We start from the raw sequence: 24,590 nt of genomic DNA, 5'->3' as shown, positions 1-24,590 counted from the left end.
CCAGACAGACGCCCTTACCAGACAGACGCCCTTACCAGACAGACGCCCTTAGATGTATGTACTAGCTAGACGCCCTTACCAGACAGACGCCCTAAGATATATATACTAGCCAGACGCCCTTACTAGACAGACGCCCTTACCAGACAGACGCCCTTAGATGTGTGTACTAGCTAGACGCCCTTACCAGACAGACGCCCTAAGATATATTATATACTAGCCAGACGCCCTTACTAGACAGACGCCCTTACCAGACAGACGCCCTTAGATGTATGTACTAGCTAGACGCCCTTACCAGACAGACGCCCTTACCAGACAGACGCCCTTACCAGACAGACGCCCTTGCTAGACAGACGCCCTTAGATATTGTTGTGCTGGAAGCTTCCCCCGGCGTCCATGGGGCTCTAGAAGGCTCCGGGAAGAGCGAGCAGGGGGGCGGGGAGCAAAGCCTCGGCGCCAGGCGGGAAGTGTTGCCAACTCGCACATACTTTTGCTACATGTTCTTGTATGATCTAAAATATACTGTAACATTCTAGACTGTACTGTTCTGGGTATATATAGGTGAAGAGGGCGAGAGGAGCCCAGTCCCAGTCATAGTAAGCTAGTGGTAAGTGAAGAGTCAGAGTGAAGTGTACTACTAAGGAAGAATATTAAACTACAGAAGCTGTGCAAAGTGTTTACATATCTCCCTCCCACGGAGTCTCCTGACGGCGACACGGAACCCAAGTAGCACGTCCGGCATAACAATATATATACTAGCCAGACGCCCTTACCAGACAGAAGCCCTTAGATATATATACTAGCCAGACGCCCTTACCAGACAGACGCCCTTACTAGACAGACGCCCTTCTATATATACTAGCCAGACGCCCTTACCAGACAGACGCCCTTAAATATATATACTAGCCAGACGCCCTTACCAGACAGATGCCCTCACTAGACAGACGCCCTAACTAGACAGACGCCCTTACTAGACAGACGCCCTTACTAGACAGACGCCCTTACTAGACAGACGCCCTTACCAGACAGACGCCCTTGCTAGACAGACGCCCTTGCTAGACAGACGCCCTTGCTAGACAGACGCCCTTGCTAGACAGACGCCCTTGCTAGACAGACGTCCTTACCAGACAGACGCCCTTACTAGACAGACGCCCTTAGATATATATACTAGCCAGACGCCCTTAGATATACGTATATACTAGCCAGACGCCCTTAGATATATATACTAGCCAGATGCCCTTACTAGACAGACGCCCTTAGATATATACGTATACTAGCCAGACGCCCTTATCAGACATGCCCTCACTACACAGACGCCCTTACCAGACAGATGCCCTCACTAGATAGACGCCCTTACTATAGACAGACGCCCTTACCAGACAGACGCCCTCACTAGACAGACGCCCTCACTAGACAGACGCCCTCACTAGACAGACGCCCTTGCTAGACAGACGCCCTTGCTAGACAGACGCCCTTGCTAGACAGACGCCCTTGCTAGACAGACGCCCTTGCTAGACAGACGCCCTTGCTAGACAGACGCCCTTACCAGAGAGACGCCCTTACCAGAGAGACGCCCTTACCAGACAGACGCCCTTAGATATATATACTAGCCAGACGCCCTTAGATATATATACTAGCCAGATGCCCTTACTAGACAGACGCCCTTAGATATATACGTATACTAGCCAGACGCCCTTATCAGACATGCCCTCATTACACAGACGCCCTTACCAGACAGATGCCCTCACTAGATAGACGCCCTTACTATAGGCAGACGCCCTTACTATAGACAGACGCCCTTACCAGACAGACGCCCTCACTAGACAGACGCCCTCACTAGACAGACGCCCTTGCTAGACAGACGCCCTTGCTAGACAGACGCCCTTACCAGACAGACGCCCTCACTAGACAGACGCCCTCACTAGACAGACGCCCTCATTAGACAGACGCCCTCATTAGACAGACTCCCTCATTAGACAGACGCCCTTGCTAGACAGACGCCCTTGCTAGACAGACGCCCTTGCTAGACAGACGCCCTTGCTAGACAGACGCCCTCGCTTGACAGATGCCCTCACTAGACAGACGCCCTCACTAGACAGACGCCCTCACTAGACAGACGCCCTTGCTAGACAGACGCCCTTGCTAGACAGACGCCCTTGCTAGACAGACGCCCTTGCTAGACAGACGCCCTTGCTAGACAGACGGCCTTGCTAGACAGACGGCCTTGCTAGACAGACGGCCTTACTAGATAGACACCCTTGGTAGACAGACGCCCTTGCTAGACAGATGCCCTAACTAGACAGACGCCCTTACTAGATAGACGCCCTTGCTAAACAGACGCCCTTGCTAAACAGACGCCCTTGCTAGACAGACGCCCTCATTAGACAGACGCCCTCATTAGACAGACGCCCTTACTAGACAGACGCCCTTACTAGACAGACGCCCTTACTAGATAGACGCCCTTGCTAGACAGATGCCCTTGCTAGACAGATGCCCTTGCTAGACAGACGCCCTTACGAGATAGACACCCTTGCTAAACAGACGCCCTTGCTAGACAAGACGCCCTTACCAGACAAGACGCCCTTACTCGACAGACGCCCTTACTAGACAGACGCCCTTACTCGACAGACGCCCTTACTAGACAGACGCCCTCACATTTTAACCGCGCGAACACAGTAAGGGCTATGCTGATCACTCTATATGTCATGGAAGGGAGGAAGGGGAGGGAATAGGAATGAAAGGAATGGGAAGGAGAGCAAGGAATGAAAGGAAAAATGAGAGTGGACGTAGAGGAAAGGGAAAGAAGAGGAAGGAATGGGAAGAAAAAGTAAGAAAGTAGAAGGAAGGAAAAGGAAAGAGGTATGGGAAGGAGAGAGAGAGTTGGAGACTAGAAGGAAGGAGAGAGGTAGGGAGAATTGAAAGGGAGAGAGAGAGGGAGAGTAGAATGAAGTGAAAGAGGAAGGAAGGAATGGGAAGGAGATAGAGGGAGAATAAGGTAATTAATAACTGTATTCATATAATTTAAACCTCATATTGCATTCCTCTCCCTACAGACAACCAGGTGTGTGAACGAGGGCGTGGCGGCTCCCGAGACTTGCTACCGAGAGAACTACCATCACAACCCCGCCCATGATGCTACGCCACGCCCACTCCTGAGGGAAGGATGAAGACTTCCAACACCTTCGGGAACGAGGATTGTGACGTGAAAGGCTGTACGGTGGAGTATGCTTTGTTGTTTATACTTTGCTCTTTTCCTCCTCCATTGCTAAGAGGAAAAGAGGAGGAAGAGGAAGATTAGGGGGAAAAGGAGGAAGAGAAAGATTAGGAGGAAAAGAAGAGGAAGAGGGTGCCAAGTCTTCACACCCAAAACCAAACAAAAAAACAATAAGGACATGATGAAATTGAACTCACAGGCCAGTTTAGCAATTGCATTATTATTATTTGACCAAATATATACAAATAAAGTGCCTTCACAAAATAATAAAACTGATATGTTCAAAGATAAAACAAGGAGCATTACCTCTGCGTCCACTTGGCCACAGCAGCAGCATTAGGTCAGGTCAACAGGCTCACCACAGACTGACTTGACCCCGCCCTGAGAGCAGGGGGCCCAAGGAGGAGGAGGAGGAGGAAGGGGACCCAGAAACACACATGCAACACAAGTATCACACGAATTTTGCACAAGGGGAGGGTGATGAGGGGAGAAGAGAAAGTTAGAGGGGAGAAAAATATCGACATGCTTACGTAGATTTCACATACACAGGAAGCTTTTTGGACACTGTTTTCACATCAAAGACTTCATACTGGACATTTTTTTAGACACGGATAAGTGGAAAATTTTGTCACAAGTAAATGCCAACACGAGAGTGAGTCTGTACGCACGGAAAACGGCTTACGGGAAGGTAGGCGACAGTACGCGGGCCTCGGAGGAACACACGAACCTCACTTGCTTGTTTTGCCTCGCCGGAAAACATGGGCGTGGCGTTCGTACCTGGCTTTGTTGACGAGACTCCCACATGAACAAATCTCTCTGACGCGCACACACACACACACTAATGCACAATGTGAGGTCTTGCATACTCATACTTGTAGAGGCACTGCTTAAGCCACCAAAAAAATTATTCTTGCGTTACTCAACAGAACAACACAAAAGTCGGTGAAATAGTTAAACGGAAGTGTGGTATTTTTCTCTGTTTCTTTTGGTGGCCGTCGCAGTGCTGCTCCGAGCTAGCCGAGGGAGCTGCCCACTGGCCCAGGGAGCCACCTAGTGTTTTGAGCTGCCAGTGAACAGAAAGGGTGAAAAGCCAGACATTACATTCTGCCACAAACTTAAGTCCGCTAAACAAATATACATGTATTCCGTGTATATATATATATATGCACTGTATCGTATATAGTAGTATTTTGTTTTTTATTTATATATATATATATATATATACTAAAACTCATGAGGCACATTATATAAAAATCTCGATAAACTTCTGGTAAAAATTATGTACAGGCTTATTATGTATACGTATGAAATCTGCAAAATGGAATGTATAAACAGCAGGTGTGGGGGCAGCAGCGGCGGCGCACGTGCATCTCTGTAGTGTTTTTGCCTCTGTCCAGAACGACTTTACACGCCGGAGAGGAAGGCTCGCAGCGCGTCCCGAGGAGAAACCAGAACAACGACAATAATTTACAGGCAACGAAAACCTCTTTGCAGGAAGGCAGAACGGCTGAGCATCGACTGGTCAACACACTGGGGTCACTTGGAGGGACGGGACACACCCCAACCCCGATAGCGACTCATTCCACTCGCTGCCAAGACGAGGAAATAAATTATATCACACTTTCCACGCAGATCACACTGCTTGGCGCATCCACAGGCAGGGGAAGGAGACGAGAAGGGGAGGGAAGAGAGATGGAAGAAAGAGGAAGAGAAGAAGAAGAAGGAGGAGGAGGAGGAGGAGGAGGCAGCAGGCTAGAAACTATTGGACTCTTGAAACAGATACAAACAGCACGGAAAGTGTAACCGCTATCATACACTCGACTCTGTGATGACTGCGGGTGCGGGGGTGGGGGTGGTGGCAGTGTTGGGCAGTCCCTTCGAGTACTCCTTCGTGCGGTAGTGGTCCCTGGGGTCATAGGTCGCTCGCCCCTTCCCCATCACATCCCCAGACCCCCGATCGTGCGCTCCGTCCCTCTCGTACCTCCCCTCTCGCCCGAGCTTGTGGTGGTGGGGGTGGTCAAGGTCTCTCTCGTAGGCGTAGATGCGCTCACACTTGGCTTGGTCGTCCCCATACTTGAAGTCGTACTCGCGCTTACACCAGGCATCACGTAGCTCCCGGAAGTCGACGCTGCACCGCCCTGCCCTGTACTGTGGTGGGTCATAGTCCTTTTCAGAGTCTCCATCGTGGCGGCGCGTTTCCCTAAAGTGCCGCTTCTCGACGTCGTACCTGTGATCCCTGTCGTAACGGTTGTCGTCGCGTCGTGCATACCTGTTGTCATCCCTCTTGTCGAATCTATTGTCCTCTCTCTTCTCATAGCGGTCGCCCTTCTCGTACCTGTCATCTCGTTTCTCATAGCGATCGTCTCTCTTCTCAAACCTTTCCTCCTTCTCATATCTATCATCCCTCTTTTCATATCTGTCCTCCCTGGTGTAGCGATCTTCCCTGCCATATCTCTCCTCCCTCCTCTCGTATCTCTCATCCCTGTGGTCGCATCTCGCCTCACGTGGGTACCTCAGCTCCCCCCTCTCAGGCCGGTGTGGTCTTGGGCCTGTGGTGGTGCTGGTAGTCACCTTGAGAGGGCTGCAGTAGTTGACGGATGGCGCCACACTGGGACCCTTGCCGTTGGTCATTGGGGCTTTGGATGACATGCCGTTTTCCTTCCTTGAACTGACCGAACGCTGGCTTCTCTGGGACTCCACTGAAGGGTCTCTGGTCTTGACAGTGACCTTAGAGGAGTATGGCTTTGGGGATCCGTTGTAGCCTGCGATGACAGGTGTTTTGGGGCGTGGGGCTCTTGGGCTGGCAGTGGGGGTGTTGATGACCACAAAACTAGCAGTCTTGTTGGCGTTCATGCAACGAGTGGAGACCTTGACTGGCGGAGGGACAGGACTGGAACCCATGCTGTCAACTGTCTTGGCCAAGGGCGTTATCCTGATCTCTGGGGTGACGGGACTATGCGGATCGTCCTCAAGACTCCCGTTCTGGTAAGGGCTGTCGACGCCGTTCACTACAGCCCCGTTGCTGGACGCACTGGAGGAACTTCGAGTGCTGGCCAGGCTTGAGTGCGTGAGACAACCTCGCCTGCATGACGACTCACTCGGGTTCCTCGGCGGCGTCAACGTGATGATGCTACGTTTTGGCTGTCCATCGCTGTGGCCTTGATGTGCGGCAAGAACCTCTGGCGTCGCTGGGTGGATCCGGACCTCCGGCGTTTGTTCCTGACGTCGCTCCACCTCCTCCGCCTCACGGGACTCCACTGAAGGCACGTCGCACTCCACATCCTCCTCCTCGTCTGGTGATCCCGCGTGGCCGTTTGTAAGCGCGCCGTTGGTCATTGGGCCGTCGGGGAGGTCGGTGTCCCTCATGGCCTGGCACCTGGATATGAGGACCGTCTTATTGGTGGTGGGAGGTGGTGTTGGGTTGGTTGTGATGATGGTGGGGTTAGCGGGTGTCTTCCGAACCACCTCCGCCATCTCCTCATCGCTATCCTGGGTGGTGATGATGGTGGTGTCGCAGTCCATGGTCTCATCCTCGTCCTTCTCCTTCTCCTTCTGGGTGGTGAGGACGTCCACCTTCACTGTCTCGATCTTGAGGCTGCACTTGGGCGTCTCCTCCGAGGGCGAGTCGTCCTTCTCCAGCAGCGTGCTTGTGGACCGCCGCTTCAGAAGGGGAGACTCCTGAGGAGGGGTAAATATAAATAAGTAAGAAAAGAATAAAATAAAATAAATAAGCAAACAAATCATAGTGTCGATTAATATGACTAATAGATGAAAGAATGAAGAATAGAATAATGGTTCCTGAGCATCACAAAAAAGCAGCCTAGATATAAAAGGAAAAAGTAGCCTAGTAATAAAAAAAAGGAAAAAAAAGCCTAATGATAAAAAATGAATAAGTTAAATGTTAAATCACAATAAGAGACTAAAAAAGAAGATAAACTCGAGAAATAAAATGCCCAACATTACTAAAAGAAAAGGAATCCAAGGAGAATTAATACCCAACAACACCCACAGAGAACACCCCCCAATAACAACAGTAACCAACCCTCCCTTGTCAACACCCCAAGCTTCCCTACTGATCCCAAACTGTGTATCGGGGGGGAAAAAAAAGTGCATCGAGAACAAAATACCCAATAACACCCTGAAAGAACACCCCTAAAATGACAGTAATTGACCCTCCGACCCTCCCTGCAGAGTGTGTCAGCTCACCTCGTGGGACGCCAGCGGTGCCTCAGTGTCCGATGCGTGTTCTCTCTCCGTGGACGACTGCCTCTGCCCCCGCACCCCCACTGGCAGTGTGCCGTAGGACCTCCCCCGCTCGAAGGGTGCTGGGGGAGGCGCTGGGACTGGGGGATGAGAAGGAGCGATAAGAATGAGAATCATATTTTTTTTTACAGCCGAGAAAACAGGTCAAGGACATTATTCAAACACACACGGCCTCTTAAAACTCATGACATAATCTATACCCATTCAACCCACCTTTGTTCTCCTTGCTGGCAGGGAGGGCAAGGGCTGGGGGGAGGTAGGAGAGGGGTATCCTGAAGGCCCAGTGCTCGGGTAAGCCTCCCTCAGAGCAGCTCATCAGTGTGTTGTCACTGCGACGCTGAAACGGGGGAATCAAATGAGCAACCGTAATGAGACGTCCCTTTCACAAACACCTCATATCATTTAAGCAGCAGTTAGTTGATCAGGTGTCACTGCAAAGGTTACTATCTATCTCTATTCTACGGGGGATAACATTGATTTTCTATATGAGGTGTTCAGTGTAAAAAAAAAAAAAAAAAAAAAAGTGACCAACCCAAACAAGGCAGTATTCTGTTTTTGATGGTATCTGCCAGTTGAGTTCTTGCAGCATTGTGTGGTGAAGCAATATAAGGAAAGAGCAGCCTTTATGTGGGTGTTTCATAGGCCTAAAGTTGTGTGGTATAGGGTGTGTAGAGTCTGGCGGTCACTTCAAAACACAATTCCCTCAAAACTATACAAATGGCAGGTCACTCACTTTGATACTATATGCCTCATCTGGGCACCACACACACACACACACACACACACACACACACACACACACACACACACACCTGGTAGAAGAGGATGTAGGCGTCGGGGCTCACCACCTGGTCTTCCGAGGCGGCCTCCACCTTGCTGTCGTCGAAGCTGTACCACCGGTTGTCCGCCGTGTTCTTGCACATGGCTGGAAGGGACGAGACGGAGAAGTAACAACAGGAATCTTTTTTTTAGCACTATTAACTTACTAAATATACTTGGGAGTGGCAAGAAGGTAACAAGAAGAATCATGGTTATTTTCCTTTGGCAGAATAACATTTGTAACCATACCTACCCTATCCTAACCAAATCTAGCCTTACCTAACTAACCTAACCAAACCTACCTATACTATGCCTAACCAAGACCATACTTTATCTAATCATACCATACCCTACCCTACTTTACCCTTAACTTACCTAACCTAACCTGACATAACCCCAAACAATTACTATAGGTCTTGACTCAGGAAATCCATTTATGCTTCCTTACTAATGAGACTTTCTATAAAACAAGTGAGGTCATTCTTTGTTGATTCATACCATAAGGTGCTGGCTATCATGTGTTTGAGGATACCCTAAACAACTTAACCTAACAAAACCCAAAACAATTAATATAAGTCTTGACTCAGACAATTCATATATGCTTCCCTACTAATGAGACTTTCTGTAAAACAAAGTGAGGTCTTTCTTTGTTGATATGTACTGTAATGTGCTGGCTATTATGTGTTTGGGGATACCCTAAACTTAACCTAACCAAACAAAACCCAAAACAATTACAATAGGACTTGACTCAAAAAATTCATATATGCTTCCTTACTAATGAGACTTTCTATAAAACAAAGTGAGGTCTTTCTTTGTTGATATATACTGTAAGGTGCTGGCTATCGTGTGTTTGAAGATACCCTAAACTTAACCTAACCTAACATCAAACAATTACTATAGGTCTTGACTCAGAAAATTCATATATGCTTCCTTACTAATGAGACTTTCTATACAACAACGTGAAGTCATTCTTTGTTGATTCATACCATAAGGTGTTGGCTATCATGTGTTTGAAGATACCCTAAACCTAACCTGACCTAACCCACCCCAAAGAAGGCACACCCTCACCTGTATAGTGACCCCCTTGCATATCCTTCCCGTGGTGGTAACAAACGGCATACAGATCATAAACATTCTCCTCGGGGTGCATGACGGAGCGCTTGGGTCTCTTCCATGGTGACCAGACACCCCCAAGCATGCCGGAGTCAGCAGGGCTGTTGGGGTGGGTGTTGTTGGGCTTGCTGGCTACGTGCTCCGAGATGTCAAAGCCGCTGAGGGGGAACTTGACGGTGGTGGACAGCTTAGATGAGTTGCTCTGAAGGGTTCCCTGGGGTGGAGAGAAGGGGGAGGTTAGATATGGTCAGATATAAGTTAGGTTAGGTTAGATAAGGTCCCCCTCTCTCTCTTTCTCTCTCTCTCCTTCCTCTTTCTCCCACTCTCACAGACAGAAGAACCAGGCAACTACAAACACACTTACTTCTCTGACTCCCTTCAAGTCCAAATTAACACATGCAGATGAGATTAAAACAAAATTAAGTGCATCTTCCCTTTAGTCTTCCTCTCTCACAAACAGAAGAACCAGAAAAGTAAACACACACACACACAAAAACAACCCTCCCCATACTCACTTGTCTGAATCTTTTGAGGTGGATGACCAGTATCTGTGGGGCGGACCAAAGCATGAGTCTCTTCACCACCTGCTGCTTGCGGTTACAAGTCGGGCAGTGCCATGCGTCCCCACACCCGAGCTTCTCAGCCGACGTGTGCAACTGTGGGAGAGACAACAGCAAAGGGGGGTGAGGGGGGATGTCTTGGCTGCTATGGGGAAGAACTGAGAGAAGAAATGGGACGCCGACGTGTGCAACTGTGGGAGAGGATGGCAAAGGGGGGTGAGGGGGATGTCTTGCCTGCTAGGGAGAGGTAAAAAAAAGGAAGCAGGGAAAGGACGGAGTAGATATAATGCTGACTTACAAACTATAGATGATTTTGGGATTTTGGAGCAGGAATGAGACAAAGAGAGTAATGACACCCATATGAATACAATTTGGGGAAGGATGTGTTTGACTTTAGATGGAAAGGAAAAGAGTGAGTTTGACATAGATGAAATATACTAAAATGAAGTGCGTCTCTCCCTCACTCTCTCCTCTTCTCCCTCTTTTACACACACGAATAAAAGTGAGTGTAAGTCGGTCACTCATCTAAATATACTCGCAGGTGGATGTAAGGTGAGACGAGAAGTGAGGTAGAGGCGGTAAGTGGGTGGAGAATAAAAGAGGTAGAGGCAGTGAGATAAAATACACACACACACACACACACACACACACACACACACACACACACACACACACACACACACAAGTGGTTGAGGGGAGGCCATGAGAGGGTTTAAGGTTGGAGGAGGAGTGTGAAGTGTGTGCGCATGTGTCTGTGTGCGTGTGTGTAAGTGGAATGGGTTAAAAATAAAGACACAGGTGGTTGAAGGGGATGGGTTCAAATACCTGGCGGGCTTAAAAAAGGTGTTTGGTGTGTGTGTGTGTGTGTGTGTGTGTGTGGGTGGGGGGGGGGGGGGGGTTGAAGGTAAAAAAAGATAAAGGTGAGGTATTAATAGACTGACAGGTGGGTGAGGAGAGGAAAATAGAGCACTTGTGTTTTCTTTTTATTCTTTTTTGTTTTTTGTTTTATGGAAAGGAGGCAGCTCAAAGGCAAAAAGAAAATGGGGGGTGGGTGGGATGGTGCTGCCCCTGCATATAGTGAACAATGAGAAAGTTGGTAGAAGATGGTGTGGGCATGTAGAGAAGTGAAATTAGAAAGACAGAGGAAGGAATTAATAAGCTATGTAGAGAAGCGAGATAGTTAAGTGCATGTGGCTAGCAGAAGAACCCACAACTGAATGGATGGGAAAGTGTAATAGTAAGATGGTGTGGAAAATGTTGAGAAGTGATATTAGAAAGACAGAGGAAGGAATTAATACAGATATGTAGAATAGAGAAGCGAGATAGTTAAGTGCTTGTGGGTAACAGAAGAACCCACAACTGGATAGGAAAGTGTAATAGTAAGATGGTGTGGAAAATGTAGAGAAGTGATATTAGAAAGACAGAGGAAGGAATCAATACAGCTATGTAGAGTAGAGAAGTGAGGAAGATAAGTGCTTGTGGGTAACAGAAGAACCCACAACTGAATGGATAGGAAAGTGTAATAGTAAGATGGTGTGGAAAATGTAGAGAAGTGATATTAGAAAGATGGAGGAAGGAATTAATACAGCTATGTAGAGTAGAGAAGCGAGATAGTTAAGTGCTTGTGGCTAACAGAAGAACCCACAACTGAATGGATAGGAAAGTGTAATAGTAAGATGATGTGGGCATGTAGAGAAGTGAAATTAGAAAGACAGAGGAAGGAATTAATACAGCTATGTAGAGAAGTGAGATAGTTAAGTGCTTGTGGCTAACAGAAGAACCCACAACTGAATGGATAGGAAAGTATAATTGTAAGGTGTAATTTATCTTTTTTTACCTTTCAAGCTGCTTCCTTTACTGTAAAAAAAAGGGGGAGGGGGGGAGCACCGTTGCCAGACTATCGTACTCAAGAGTCACATATTTACCGGTTTCTGGCCTGTAACTGTTGCCAAGAAGCACCAATAATTAACCATTTAAACGATAACCATATATGAAGGCAGTTGTTTGGGTGATGAAAGCAGTTTTGGGGTCGGAAATTGGCAAACATGAGGCAGAGTACAACAGTCTGGCAACGTTGGGGGGAGAGGGAGAGAGAAAGAGCGCCCCACCTGCAGACACTGATGCAGGGAGACGGATGCACACTGCTGGGGGTTCTCCTTCAGTTCCTTGACGCTGAAATGTTCGTCCACGTGATCCACATCGTCCACTATGTACCTGGGGAGTGAAGTGGAAGATCTGGTGAGCACTGAGAAAGGAGGGAAGGAAGAGTGACAAGATGAGAAAGAAGGAAGGTAGGGCTAGTAGTGAATGAGGAATGAGAGAAGGAAGGAAGAAGGAAAGGAGGGAAGGAAGAGTGACAGAAGATGAGAAAGAAGGAAGGTAGGGCGAGTAGTGAATGAGGAATGAGAGAAGGAAGGAAGAAGGAAAGAAGGGAAGGAAGAGTGACAGAAGATGAGAAAGAAGGAAGGTAGGGCAAGTAGTGAATGAGGAATGAGAGAAGGAAGGAAGAAGGAAAGAAGGGAAGGAAGAGTGACAGAAGATGAGAAAGAAGGAAGGTAGGGCGAGTAGTGAATGAGGAATGAGAGAAGGAAGAAGGAAAGGAGGGAAGGAAGTAATGCTAGTAGAGGATGAGGAAAAAGGGAAGAAAAGGTGGCAGTAAATATGAAAGGAGGGAAATAAGGGTGATAACTACTGAGGAAAATAGAAAAGGTGGTAATAATATAAATCTAAGTCCTCAAAAATGACCTCAACCAACGAGTAATTACTCCAGGAAGGCAGAAAGACTTAAGATACTATTTTTTTATATTTGGTTAGTTATGATTAGTTGGTTATAGATTTCTTTATGGTTTTGAGTTTTTATAATCGACTACAATGAAGGAAAAAGCATCAAGGTTATGTGTTTGGGGTGACTCATAAATCCCTACTCACTTTTCTTTGGTCTGGTTGGTCCACTGTAAGACGAGCTTGATGTGAGGGGGGCCGGCCACAGGGTCACAGAGGGCAAGGGCCTGCTCCACACACTCATGGAAGAGAGGCACATCCAGCGCGGGGTCCAGGCAGATGACACAGCTGCCCCCGTCGTCAACCCCGATCAGGAACAGTCCACTCTGAGGCATGGAATGGAGGTTGGTAAAAAGTTTTGGAGGGGAAAAATGTATGAAAATAGAAGGCCTGGACATGACACGGTAGTTTATATTGCTTAGTCCAAGCCACGGTAGTTTATATTGCTCTATCTCTTTAGTTATCCAATCCAAACAGTTCACTCTGAGGCATGAAATAAAGGATAACTGAAGGGTCTTGGCAGGGAAAATGCATGTCAACAGAAGTCTTTTTGTGTGGTGCCTACAGTGCCAGTTGGCTCTCTTGAGGGAAAGGTGGATGGCCCTAGCCTGATAGTTGTGTAGTCAAATTATATCTAAAGTGGCTGTCATGATATATATTGTCATGACAGTTTACATGGGTGTATCAATACTTTCTCTAAGAACATGTCAAGGAGGACGCACTAACTCACCTCCTGCTCTGACGTGAGAGTGTCGTTGGTCACCATGTTGGTCATCTCTTTGAGGAGGAGCTTCTGCAGGTCCACGTAACTGACGTCGCGCACCACCTGACTCTGGTACACGCCTCCGAACCTGTGCCGGAGGAAGGAGGGAGATTAGGTATGAACTGGATTAGGTTGTGTTAGGTTTTTCAGGTATTTGTATTTGAACACACCCCAAAATCTTTACTTTCCCTAACTCTGTCTTGGAGTTTTGGGTACCCTGTCTTTCTTCCCCTTCAGTCATCCTTTTCTGTTTCTATTCCTACCTACCTATCTCTCTCTCCCTCTTTCTCCTTTTCCCTCCCTCTCTGTCTGTTGTTCTTCCTTACTTGATGATCTGGGTCCCTTGTCTTTCTTTTCCTCCCTCCATCTTTCTCTGACTATCCTTACCTATTCTCTCTCTCTCTGCCTCTTGCCCTTCCTCCCCTCCCTTCATTCTTCCTTATTTTCATCCCTTTATCATCTTTCTCTATCTATACCTCTCCATCCCCCCTCCTCACCTGATGTTCTCTGGGTCCGCCAACACAACATTGACCCAGGTGATGAGGACGAAGGCACCGCTCTCCTGCGTGGGCGGCTTGTGAGGCGGCAGCTCGATGGCGTACAGCGGGTCGCTCTCACCTATCACGTTGACTGGGCTGCCGTCTGTGGGGGAGGCAGTGATGATGAACGGAGGAGGGTGATGGAGGTAAGAGGTAGTGATGGTGTTTGTGGTGTGTGGTGATGGTGAATGGGACAGTTGTAAGAGTATATGCTCCATTTTTTTTTTTTTTTTTTTTTTTTTTAGATGTCGGTGGGAGAAAAGGAAGATGCCAAGTCCAGCGCTTAACCCCATAAGAGAAAATAAAGACTTAAATCGAAAAGACGAGAAATAAAAAGAAATGAAGGAAAGCAATGTTATACAAATAAAGATAGGAAAATAACTGTGTTGTTAGCATACGAAACTTCCTCGTCAAATTACATCAAAGACAATGAAATAACAATAAGCATTACGAAACTATAAACACCACGAACACCACAACAAACACCGACACAAAAAATAAGCTCCATGAATCTATAAGTGCCAGAAACACCACACGGGCCGACACTAACCAGCGAAGGTGCGGTGGAAGCCTTCGCCGTCCACCTCGGTGATGATGAGGCTGCCGGCCGGGATGCCACAGTCCTCGGCGAGCTGCTGGCGGAGGTCCTGGATGGTGGCGGTGGTCTCGATGCTCATGCCAAGCTGGACCTGGGGACATAGGGGACACGGAGGAGGTTAGAAGGAGGATAAGAGAAGGTTAGAAGATGAACTGAACCTGAGCAAATAGGGGACACAAAAATGGTTGAATGAGCAAATGGGGGACATAAAAATGGTTAAAAGTATGGATAAAAGGAGAGAGTGAAGGAAGAAGGGATAAAAGAAGGGAGTGGGAAGAAGGCAGAGTAGATGAGAGGACACAGAGGTTAAATGTTGGTAAAAAAAAAAAAAAAAAAAAAAAGAAGAATCTAGTTAAAAATGAGAATAGCAAAAGTTAAAGGAGTTAAAAAGTAGTAAAGGGAAAGGGAGTTATAAGTTACTCCTTCCTCCCTCCCTTCCTCACTCACATAGGGGACACGGAAGAGGTCAGAAGATGGTTAAAAGAAGGGAATGATGGTGAACTGGGCCTGAGAAATGGGAAAACACACATAATATTAAAAATGAGGAAAATAGAAGGTTAAAAGAAGATTAAAAGGAGGTAAAATGAAGAGCAAAAGAAGGTAGTGTTATAAATGAGTGTGGTACAAGTTAAAGGAAATTACAGGAGTTAAAAGCGAAGGGAATTACAAGTGTTAAGTGTCCTGCAAACCACAGACGACATAATACAAGACAAGTAGACTAACTCACTCACTCACTCAATTACTCTTTCTAACTTACTCAATCACACAGTCAGGTAATCACTCATTCAACTACTCCCTCCATTAGTCAGTTACTCACTTAAACATTCACTCACTCACTCTCCCACTCACTCAATTACTCTCTCTCATTTACTCAACCACACAGTCACCCAGTCAGCAACTCACTCACTCAACTACTCCCTTAATCATTCACTTACTCACTTAAACATTCACTCACTCGCTCCTTCACTCACCTGCTTGGGCTGCTGGTTGAGGTACACGACACACACGAAGATGGCCTGCACCTGCCGCTGGGGGATGGGGATGGACACGCACACGAACGGGTCAAAGGTGTTGGACTCCTTCTGGCAATGAGGGCACTTGAGGGACGAGCGGAACTGTGCCTGTGTGACGGAAGAGAGAGAGAAGGGATTAGTATTGAAGGTGGAGCAAGTGACATTGAAAAAAAAGGAATGTGGATGATTTACAAAAGATGAAAAGGAAAAACAAACAAATTAAAAAAAGAATGACAGCCTAAAAGAAACATAATTTTTAAAGAACACAAAAAATAGGGAGATCAGAAGAGGAGATGAGGAAAAACCATAAAAGACAAAGAGAAAGGAAGAGAAAAATCAATAGGAAGGAGACAACCAATATGAAAAAAAAGCAAATTATCAAAAAAACAAAAGAACAAAAGGAACAGAGAAGAGGGAAAAGAGGATACAAAGACACATTGCAACGGAGATAGAAAGACAGACAAAAAGAAGAGAAGGAAAAACTGCGATAAAACAGAAAACTAACGTGAAAAACAAACATAAGACAAAAAGAAGAGAAGGAAAAAATGCGATAAAAGAGAAAATGAACCTAAAAAACAAACGTAATTATCACAGGAAGAGAAAAGAGAAAGTGGAGGGAAAAGTGGAGATGACGTAAGAAGAATTAAAAAGACACATTACAACAGAACAAGAGAGATAAGAAGTAGGAAAGTAATGAAGACAAGAACAACATAATCATCAGAGGACGCAACATTGGGATGAGCAACAAAGGAGATGAAGAAAAAAAAAAAAAATAAGTGACAAAACGTATGAGAAAAGGAAAAAAAAGGAAAAAAAAACATGCGCAGGAAAATAATGATGATAAAAAAAGAACAATTATCAGAGGATGCTAGAAGTGAAAGAACAGAGGAGAGAGAGGAGATGAAGGAAAGTGAAAGAAAAACAAGACAGAACGTATGATAAGGAAAAAGAAGGAAGGAGAAAGCAATAGCAGGAAAACAATGAAGATAAAAGAGGATAATTATCAAAGAATGCAAGAATAGGAAGAGGAATAGAGGAGAGAGAGGAGGTAAAGGAAACTAAAGGAAAAAAGAAGATTGCGACAGAATGTATGATAAGGAAAATGAGGAGAAAAAAACAGGTGAAGGAAAATGATTAAGCTGAAGAAAATTAATTATCAAAGAATGCAAGAACAGGAGGAGGAACAGAGGAGAGAGAGAGAGAAAGAGATAAAGGAAACTAAAGAAGAAAACAAAAAAACATTGTAATAAAACGAAAGACAAGGAAAGGAAGGAAGGAAAAAGGAATAGAAGGAAAATAATGAAGATGAAGGAAATCAATTACCAGAGAATGAAGGAACAGGAGGAGGAACAGAGGAGAGAGGAGATAAAAGGAAATGAAAGAAAGAAACAAACTGTGACGGGATGAAAGATGGAAAGAAGAGAAGGAAAAATGGAACAATAGGAAAACAGACAAGAACAGGAAGAAGAACAGAGAAAAGAGAGGAGAAAAAGGAAAGCAAAGAGAAAACACAATATATGACCTAAGGAAAAGAAGGAAAATATCAGAAGAGAAATGAATTAGTATGACAAAAGAAGAAAAATAAAATGAATAAATAACAGAAGGAAGAAACGACCAAGGATTAAACATGATAATTACCGCAAGAATCAGAGAATACAGGAAGAGAGGCGGACACGACCGGACCAAAGGGCAAAGAGCGACAAGAAAGAAAGAAAAAAAAAGAGGGAAAGAAAAACATGTATTACACCAGAATGAAAAAAGAAGAAGGAAAAAAGACAACCAGAAAAAAAAACAATAATAACCAGAAAAAAAAAAAATCAGAGGGCAGGAAGAGGAGACATGAGAGAGGGTCAAAGGGCATAAAAAAAAAAAAAAATAAATAAATAAATAAATAAATAAAATAAAAGTCATGTATTACGCCAGGATAAAAATAAGACGAGAGAGAGAGAGAGAGAGAGAGAGAGAGAGAGAGAGAGAGAGAGAGAGAGAGAGAGAGAGAGAGAGAGAGAGAGAGAGAAATATGCGTGTAATGGCAGTAATTTGTGCATTTTTATAGATGACATGACAAAGTGGGGCAAGGTGACACCAAGGACACACACACACACACACACACACACACACACACACACACACACACACACACCACGGATGAAGTAAATAACGTCCATAAGGAAAAATTAGCAGAACGTGTCAACAAGTGAAAATAATAAATAAATAAAGGTGCAACATTTCCATCATGAGTTTTTTTCAGTAAGTTTATTTTTATTTAATTTATTGTATCATTCATTTATTTATTTGTTTATTCTTCTATTACTTCATAAGGTTCAAACTCTTCAGGTGGTTGTATTTTTATTTCATTTAATATATTTATTTATTTATTTATTTATTTATTTGCTTCTTTTTCTTTTATTCCATGTACTTCAGAGTCTTCAGATGGTTGTATTTTTATTTCATTTATTATATTTATTTATTTATTTGCTTCTTTTTCTTTTATTCCATGTACTTCAGAGTCTTCAGATGGTTGAATTTTTATTTCATTTTATTCTCGTGTCGAAAGAATTTGTATTTTTCTTTATTTATTTGTTTATTCTTCTTTAATTCCTTGCACTTCAGAGTCTTCAGATGCTTGAATTTTTATTTCATTTTATTCTCGTGTTAAAAGAATTTATATTTTTAATTGTGGTTTTCTGTATTACGAAATTGCATCGTTAGAATTTTCGGAAAAGTGGAATTCAGGAACAACTTTTAATTCTGAATATTATTAATAATAATAATAATAATAATAATAATAATAATAATAGATAATAATAATAATAATAATAATAATAATAATAATAATAATAAGAAGAAGAAGAAGAAGAACAACAACAACAGGAGCCCTTGCAATAAATCCTCAATGTCATCCTCTTTTGGAATAAAAAAAAGAAGGAAGCCAAAAAAAAAGAAAAAAAAAGAAAAGAAAAAAAAAAAAAAAAAGAAGAGAAGAGAAGGAAAAAAAGTTAATCCAGTTTACACCACACCAGAAGTAGGAAATTAGCCTCTCTCTCTCTCTCTCTCTCTCTCTCTCTCTCTCTCTCTCTTACTCCTCCCTCCTTCTATTCCTTTTCTTTTTCACTTCCTTTCCTTATCCTTCTCCTCCCTTCCCTTCAACCTCTTCCCCTTCCTTCTTTTTTGCTTTCCCTTCCTCCCTTACCTTCCCTTCAAGAAACAATTACCTTTCCTTTCCTTCCTTCCCACCATCCTCTCACCTTTCCATTCCTCCCTTCCTTCTCCATTACCCTTCTACTAATCCCCCCCTCTCACCCCTTCTTTACCTTACCTGTCCTCCCCTTCAATCCCATCCCTTCACCACCACTCTTTCATTACTGTCCCAAATCCTTCTGCAAGAGCTCATCACGACCACCGCTCTTTCACCACTGTCCCAAATCCTTCTGCAAGAGTTCATCATCACCACCACTCTTTCACCACTGTCCCAAATCCTTCTGCAAGAGTTCATCACCACCACCACCACCACCACCCCCTTCAATCCCATCCCTTCACCAACACTCCACCAGGTTAACAAGGCCCTCTCACCTGAAATATCTCCTGGATGAAGCTGCTGTTGCATCTCAGGTGGTTAGCGAGAGTCTCCGCAGCTACTATCTCGTCAGGGCGTCCGTAGGTGTTCTGCAAGAGGGTGGAAACTTGTTAGTGGTGGTTGTGAAGATAGGGAGGAAGGTGAGGGTATGGGAGGAAGTGAGATGAGAGGGACGAGAGATGGGAGGGAAGAGAGATGGGAGGGAAGAGAGATGGGAGGGAAGGGAGTTGAGATGAAAGGGAGAAACAGGAGGGAAGGGAGTTGAGATGAAAGGGAGAAACAGGAGGTAAGGAGAAAGGGGTGATAAAGGAAAGGGAGGAGAAGGTTAGGAAAGGAAAAAATAGAGGAGTAAAAGTTGGTAGGAAGAAGAGAAAGGAAGAAGGAAAGAATGAGAGTAAGAGTGAGAGAAAGAATCACAGGCAGACAGAAGGAAAGAATAATAACCAAGAAAGAAAAAAAATTGAAAAGAAAGAATGAGGAAAAGGGAAATAAATGAAGTAGTAGTAGTAGTAGTGAGGGTAATGATAATTGTGTGTGTGTGTGTGTGTGTGTGTGTGTGTGTGTGTGTGTGTGTGTGTGTGTGACCTTGAGATTTTGTTGCAATGTGGAAGGAGTGAGGCGGCAGGATGTGCGTGTGCGTGTGCGTGTGCGTGTGCGTGTACGTGTGTGTGTGTGTGTGTGTGTGTGTGTGTGTGTGTGTGTGTGTGTGTGTGTAATTCAGTAGCTCCTAATGACATGATAATTTATTCAGTGATCACAAAAATACTTGCCACTACTACTACTACTACTACTACTACTACTACTACTACTACTACTACTACTACGACTATTACTGAACATACAACAGGGAGAAAAGGGAGAGAGGAGGAAGAGGAAGAGGAAGAGAAAACATACAAATGAAGGAAAAGACAAACAACGAAAACAAACAAACCAAATTACTACAACACGGAGGAGGAGGAGGAGGAGGAGGAGGAGGAGGAGGAGGAAGATTAGCTCAATGGAGTAAGGATGAGTAAGAGTCGCGCGGGTGTGAGTAAGAGGAAGAGGAGGAAGAAGAAGGAGGAGGAGGAAAGGGAGACAGAATAGTGGAAAATGATGGAGAGAGAGAGAGAGAGAGAGAGAGAGAGAGAGAGAGAGAGAGAGAGAGAGAGGCAAGGAAGAGGAAAGACAGTGACAAGCCGGGAGGAGGAGGGACAGGAGGAAGAGAGGGAGGAATGATAGAAGGGTGGAGTATGAGGAGGAGGAAGAGGGGGGGGGAGGGACAAGTGAGGAGGAGGAGGAGGAGGAGGAGGCAACGCTGGTGCAATGTTCCTGAAACCTTAGAAGAGGAGAGGCCAGAACCAGAGGGAGGAGGAGGAGGAGGAAGAAACCTGTCCTCTGAAAATACTGCTTCTAGAACTATTAATAAAACAACAACAACAACAACTACTACTACTACTACTACTACTACTACTACTACTACTATGATTGACGTTACTGTAATTAATGTTACAAGTTTACAAATGTTACTACTACTACCACCACTACTACTACTACTACTACTACTACTACTACTACTACTACTACTACTACTACTACTATGATTGACGTTACTATAATTAATGTTACAAGTTTACAAATGTTACTACTACTACCACCACTACTACTACTACTACTACTACTACTACTACTACTACTACTACTACTACTACTACTACTACGACTGACTCATTATCATATCATTACACACGTGGTTACCTACTTCCGGTTTTCTCCTCCTCCTCCTCCACTTCCTCCACTGTAAAATACCTCCACGTGCACACACACACACACACACACACACACACACACACACACATTTTTCTTGCGTGACACACCAATATCACAACCACCACCACCACCACTACTACTACTACTACTACTACTACTACTACTACTACTACTACTACTACTACTACTTGCTCTCTTTAAACCAGTGGGCGTGTCTCCTTCCTCCTCCTCCTCCTCCTCTTCCCGTCCCCCTCACATCACCTTTCATCATCCCTTCCTCCTCCTCCTCCTCCTCCTCCTCATTCATGCAGCTCAGCAACGTCGCCTCTGCAGCTGCTTTTCAATTGACACTGCATCGCGCCCAGCTGTCTACGCCTCCTCCTCCTCCTCCTCCTCCTCTGAATGTGCCCTAGTAGTTGTGTTTCTCCTCCTCCTCCTCTTCTTCCTCTTTCACATTCTCCTCCTTTTCTGAATGTACCCCAGTAGTCGTGTTTCTCCTCCTCCTCCTCTTCTTCTTCCTCTTTCACATTTTCCTCTTCTAAATGTGTCATGTTGTACTGTTTCTTCTAATTCTCTTCTGTTTATTTTTTCCTTCTTTCTATTCCTCTTCGTCGTCTTTTTTCCGCGTTCTAGTTTTTTTTTCTTTTCTTTTCCTTGTGTTTTGATTTTCTTCTTTTCCTTACTTCTTTATCTTCGTTCTGTGTTCTAGATCTCCTTTTCTTTCTCCTCCTCCTACTGTTCTTTTTTTCTTTCTTCTTCTTCTTCCTCCTCCTCCTCCTCCTCCACCCTTTTTCCCACCCTCATTCTTCTCTTTTTTGAGGTCCTGTTGGTTTTGCTTCTGCCTCCGTCACCTCTTCCTCCTCCTCCTCCACTTCATCTTCCTACGCATACCTCCTCCTCCTCCTCCTCCTCTCGACACTATAATTAATCTCGCCCAAAGGATGTGGAATGCGACCAGGTGTGTGTGTGTGTGTGTGTGTGTGTGAGGATAATGATAAGAATAGCGTGTAATGGAGGAGGAGGAGGAGGAGGAGGGTGATGACGTTGAAAGAAATTATTATAAAAGATGATATTTGCGTATAGGAGGACGAGGAGGAGGAGGGAGGAGGAGGAGGAGGAGGAAGAGGAGGAGGAGGTGCGTAAGTGGTTGGCGTACTAGCAGTTATCCTTGGGCTCCCTCCTCCTCCTCCTCCATCATCTCACCTTCAGAATCTACTCGATGACGTGTGTGTGTGTGTGTGTGTGTGTGTGTGTGTGTGTGTGTGTGTGTGTGTGTGTGTGAGAGAGAGAGAGAGAGAGAGAGAGAGAGAGAGAGAGAGAGAGAGAGAGAGAGAGAGAGGGCGAAAAACGCATAATCGAATGGAGTGACGAAATTTTAATGGAGGAAGAGGAGGACAGAAAAAAAGAGGAGGGACGGGAGGGAGAGAGGAGGAAACGGAGGGAGGGAAGGGAGAGAAGAAACCATTAATAATTGTAGCAAGCCTCTCTCTCTCTCTCTCTTCCATATCCATTCTCTTTTCTTTATTCCTCTTCTCATCCTTCCCTTTCTCCCTTTTTTCTTCCTTCCTCTCTTCCCCTTCCTTCGTTCCATCTCCTAATCTTTCCTCACCTCTATATTTTACCTCCCTCTTCCCCTTCCTCCGTCCCCCTCCCCCCCTTCTACAATAAAGCCTCCTCATTCTCCCTCATCCTCTTCCCTTTCTTCTCCCTCCCTTTTATCCCTATACGACGCAATAACAAACAAACAACAAGGTCAACAACGAGAAGAATTGGAGGAGGAGGAGAAGGAGGAGGAGGAGGTTGAATACGATGGAGAAAATAAAATAAAAAGGAACAAGTAGAGAAGAGATAAAGGAGAGGAACAAAAACAAGAAGAAGAATAACAGAAAGTAGAAAAAGAAGAAAAAACACACATTTCTATGAAACTTGGTACGAGAAAGAAAGAAGGAAACGAAAAAAAAAACAAGTAAAAAAAGATAAATGAGAATAAGAACAACAACAACAGCAAGAAATAAAAAAAAAAAAAAACAATAACACATTCCTAATAGATTGATAATAGAAAGAGAAATAGACGGACAGAAGAAAAAAAATACCAGGAAAGGAAAAAAAAAAGAAAAGGACAAAAGAACGCATTAACACGAAAGAAAAATAGAAAGACAGACAGAAGGATAAAAACAAGGAAGAAAGATAGACACAGGAAGAAGAAGAAGAAAAAAGAATAATTACTAACCAGGTGACAAAACACACTCTGAAATACCCAGGTAAACCCCCAATTAAACCCCCACAGGTAAGGAGGGAACAGGTATGAGCCACTTCCCGGAAGGTGCACGAGGAGGAGGAGGAGGAGGAGGAGGAGGAGGAGGGGTTAGAGGTTAGAGGTTACGAGGGTAGTGGTAGTGTGCTGAATCTAAGGTCTTCGGTCGGCATGCTAAGAATTTTTGTCCTCCTTCTTCTTCTTCTTCTTTTGACCTGTGACGCTTTGTATCGCTTCTTAGGTCCTCCTCCTATCGTTCCTCTTTTCTTCTTATTTACTTATTCACACTTTATTTTTCAGTATTACATCACTTAGGTTTTATGTCCTTTTCCTCCGCCTATCGGAACTTTTTTTTTTCGAAGTCCCCCCCCAAAAAATGATGTATGGGGTTCTCACGGATACTTTTTGTTTTTGTTTTTGTTTTGTCACTTTCATAACACCTGTTTCCAAAGGGCATGTTGTTTGTTTGTTTGTTTACGTTTCTTCACTCAGCCACTGCAAAAGTATACGAATGAATGAATAAATAAATAGATAAATGAAAACAACAAAAAATACCAATGCTGTAATACGAATATGTCCCTTTAACCTTCACAAACACTGCTACCTCCTCCTCCTCCTCCTCCTTCATCCCCTTCTTCACCTCCATCTCCTCCTTGTCCTTCACCTCCTACACCTCCATCTCCACCTCCTCCACTTCCTCCTGTCACCTTCATCTCCACCTTCACCTACAGTCAACCTCCACCTTCACCTCCACCTGTCATCTTAGTATAATGAGGTGGGGGAGAGGTGGATTGGAGGGAGGGGTGACTTACCTAACCTGGGGGTGGAGGAGGAGGAGGGAGGTGGTGATTGCGATGAGATGGAAGAATATAGGTGAGAGAGAGAGAGAGAGAGAGAGAGAGAGAGAGAGAGAGAGAGAGAGAGAGAGAGAGAGAGAGAGAGAGAGACTATGCATGACGATTTACAAGAAGAAGAAGAGGAGGAGGAGGAGGAAGATGAAGAAACCAAAGAATTCACATGATCAGCTAATTCTTCCAACACACACACACACACACCAAAAGAAGAAGAAGAAGAAGAGGAGGAGGAGATGATGAGTAAGGCGCATAATCCCAACAATGACTCACGTAACAGATAAGTGAACCCGATAGACAGAGACAAACAGAAGGATGATGATGATGATGATGATGACTGGGATGGAATATATATAGATAGATACAGATGGAAAGATAGATAGATAGATAGATACAGTCAAGTTGATAAGAGATAGAAAGTAGAAAGTGATTAGAAATTGGACTAAGAAGAAGAATGAGAAAGGAAGGAAAAAAGAAACAAGAAAATTATGAAAACACG

General features: G+C 44.7%; 1 protein-coding gene across 1 annotated transcript in view; it reads right to left on the bottom strand.

Annotated features, from left to right (window-relative positions):
• Window positions 1-4,399: 4,399 nt before the first annotated feature.
• Window positions 4,400-24,590, bottom strand: part of LOC126992977 (ubiquitin carboxyl-terminal hydrolase 31-like) — a 56,342-nt gene continuing 36,151 nt past the window's right edge. The window contains 13 exon segments of the mRNA XM_050851801.1: window positions 4,400-6,889; window positions 7,418-7,554; window positions 7,688-7,811; window positions 8,287-8,399; window positions 9,362-9,620; window positions 9,922-10,062; window positions 12,075-12,180; window positions 12,895-13,073; window positions 13,478-13,598; window positions 14,008-14,152; window positions 14,600-14,738; window positions 15,619-15,768; window positions 19,234-19,326. Of these exon segments, the coding sequence (XP_050707758.1) occupies window positions 5,021-6,889; window positions 7,418-7,554; window positions 7,688-7,811; window positions 8,287-8,399; window positions 9,362-9,620; window positions 9,922-10,062; window positions 12,075-12,180; window positions 12,895-13,073; window positions 13,478-13,598; window positions 14,008-14,152; window positions 14,600-14,738; window positions 15,619-15,768; window positions 19,234-19,326 (3,576 nt within the window). The 3' untranslated portion in view covers window positions 4,400-5,020.

Source organism: Eriocheir sinensis, unplaced genomic scaffold (genome assembly GCF_024679095.1).
Source record: "Eriocheir sinensis breed Jianghai 21 unplaced genomic scaffold, ASM2467909v1 Scaffold535, whole genome shotgun sequence".
NCBI classification, from domain to species: Eukaryota; Metazoa; Arthropoda; class Malacostraca; order Decapoda; family Varunidae; genus Eriocheir; species Eriocheir sinensis.
The sequence above is the reverse complement of the archived record's forward strand: the minus strand, read 5'-3'. Positions and strand labels throughout refer to the sequence as shown.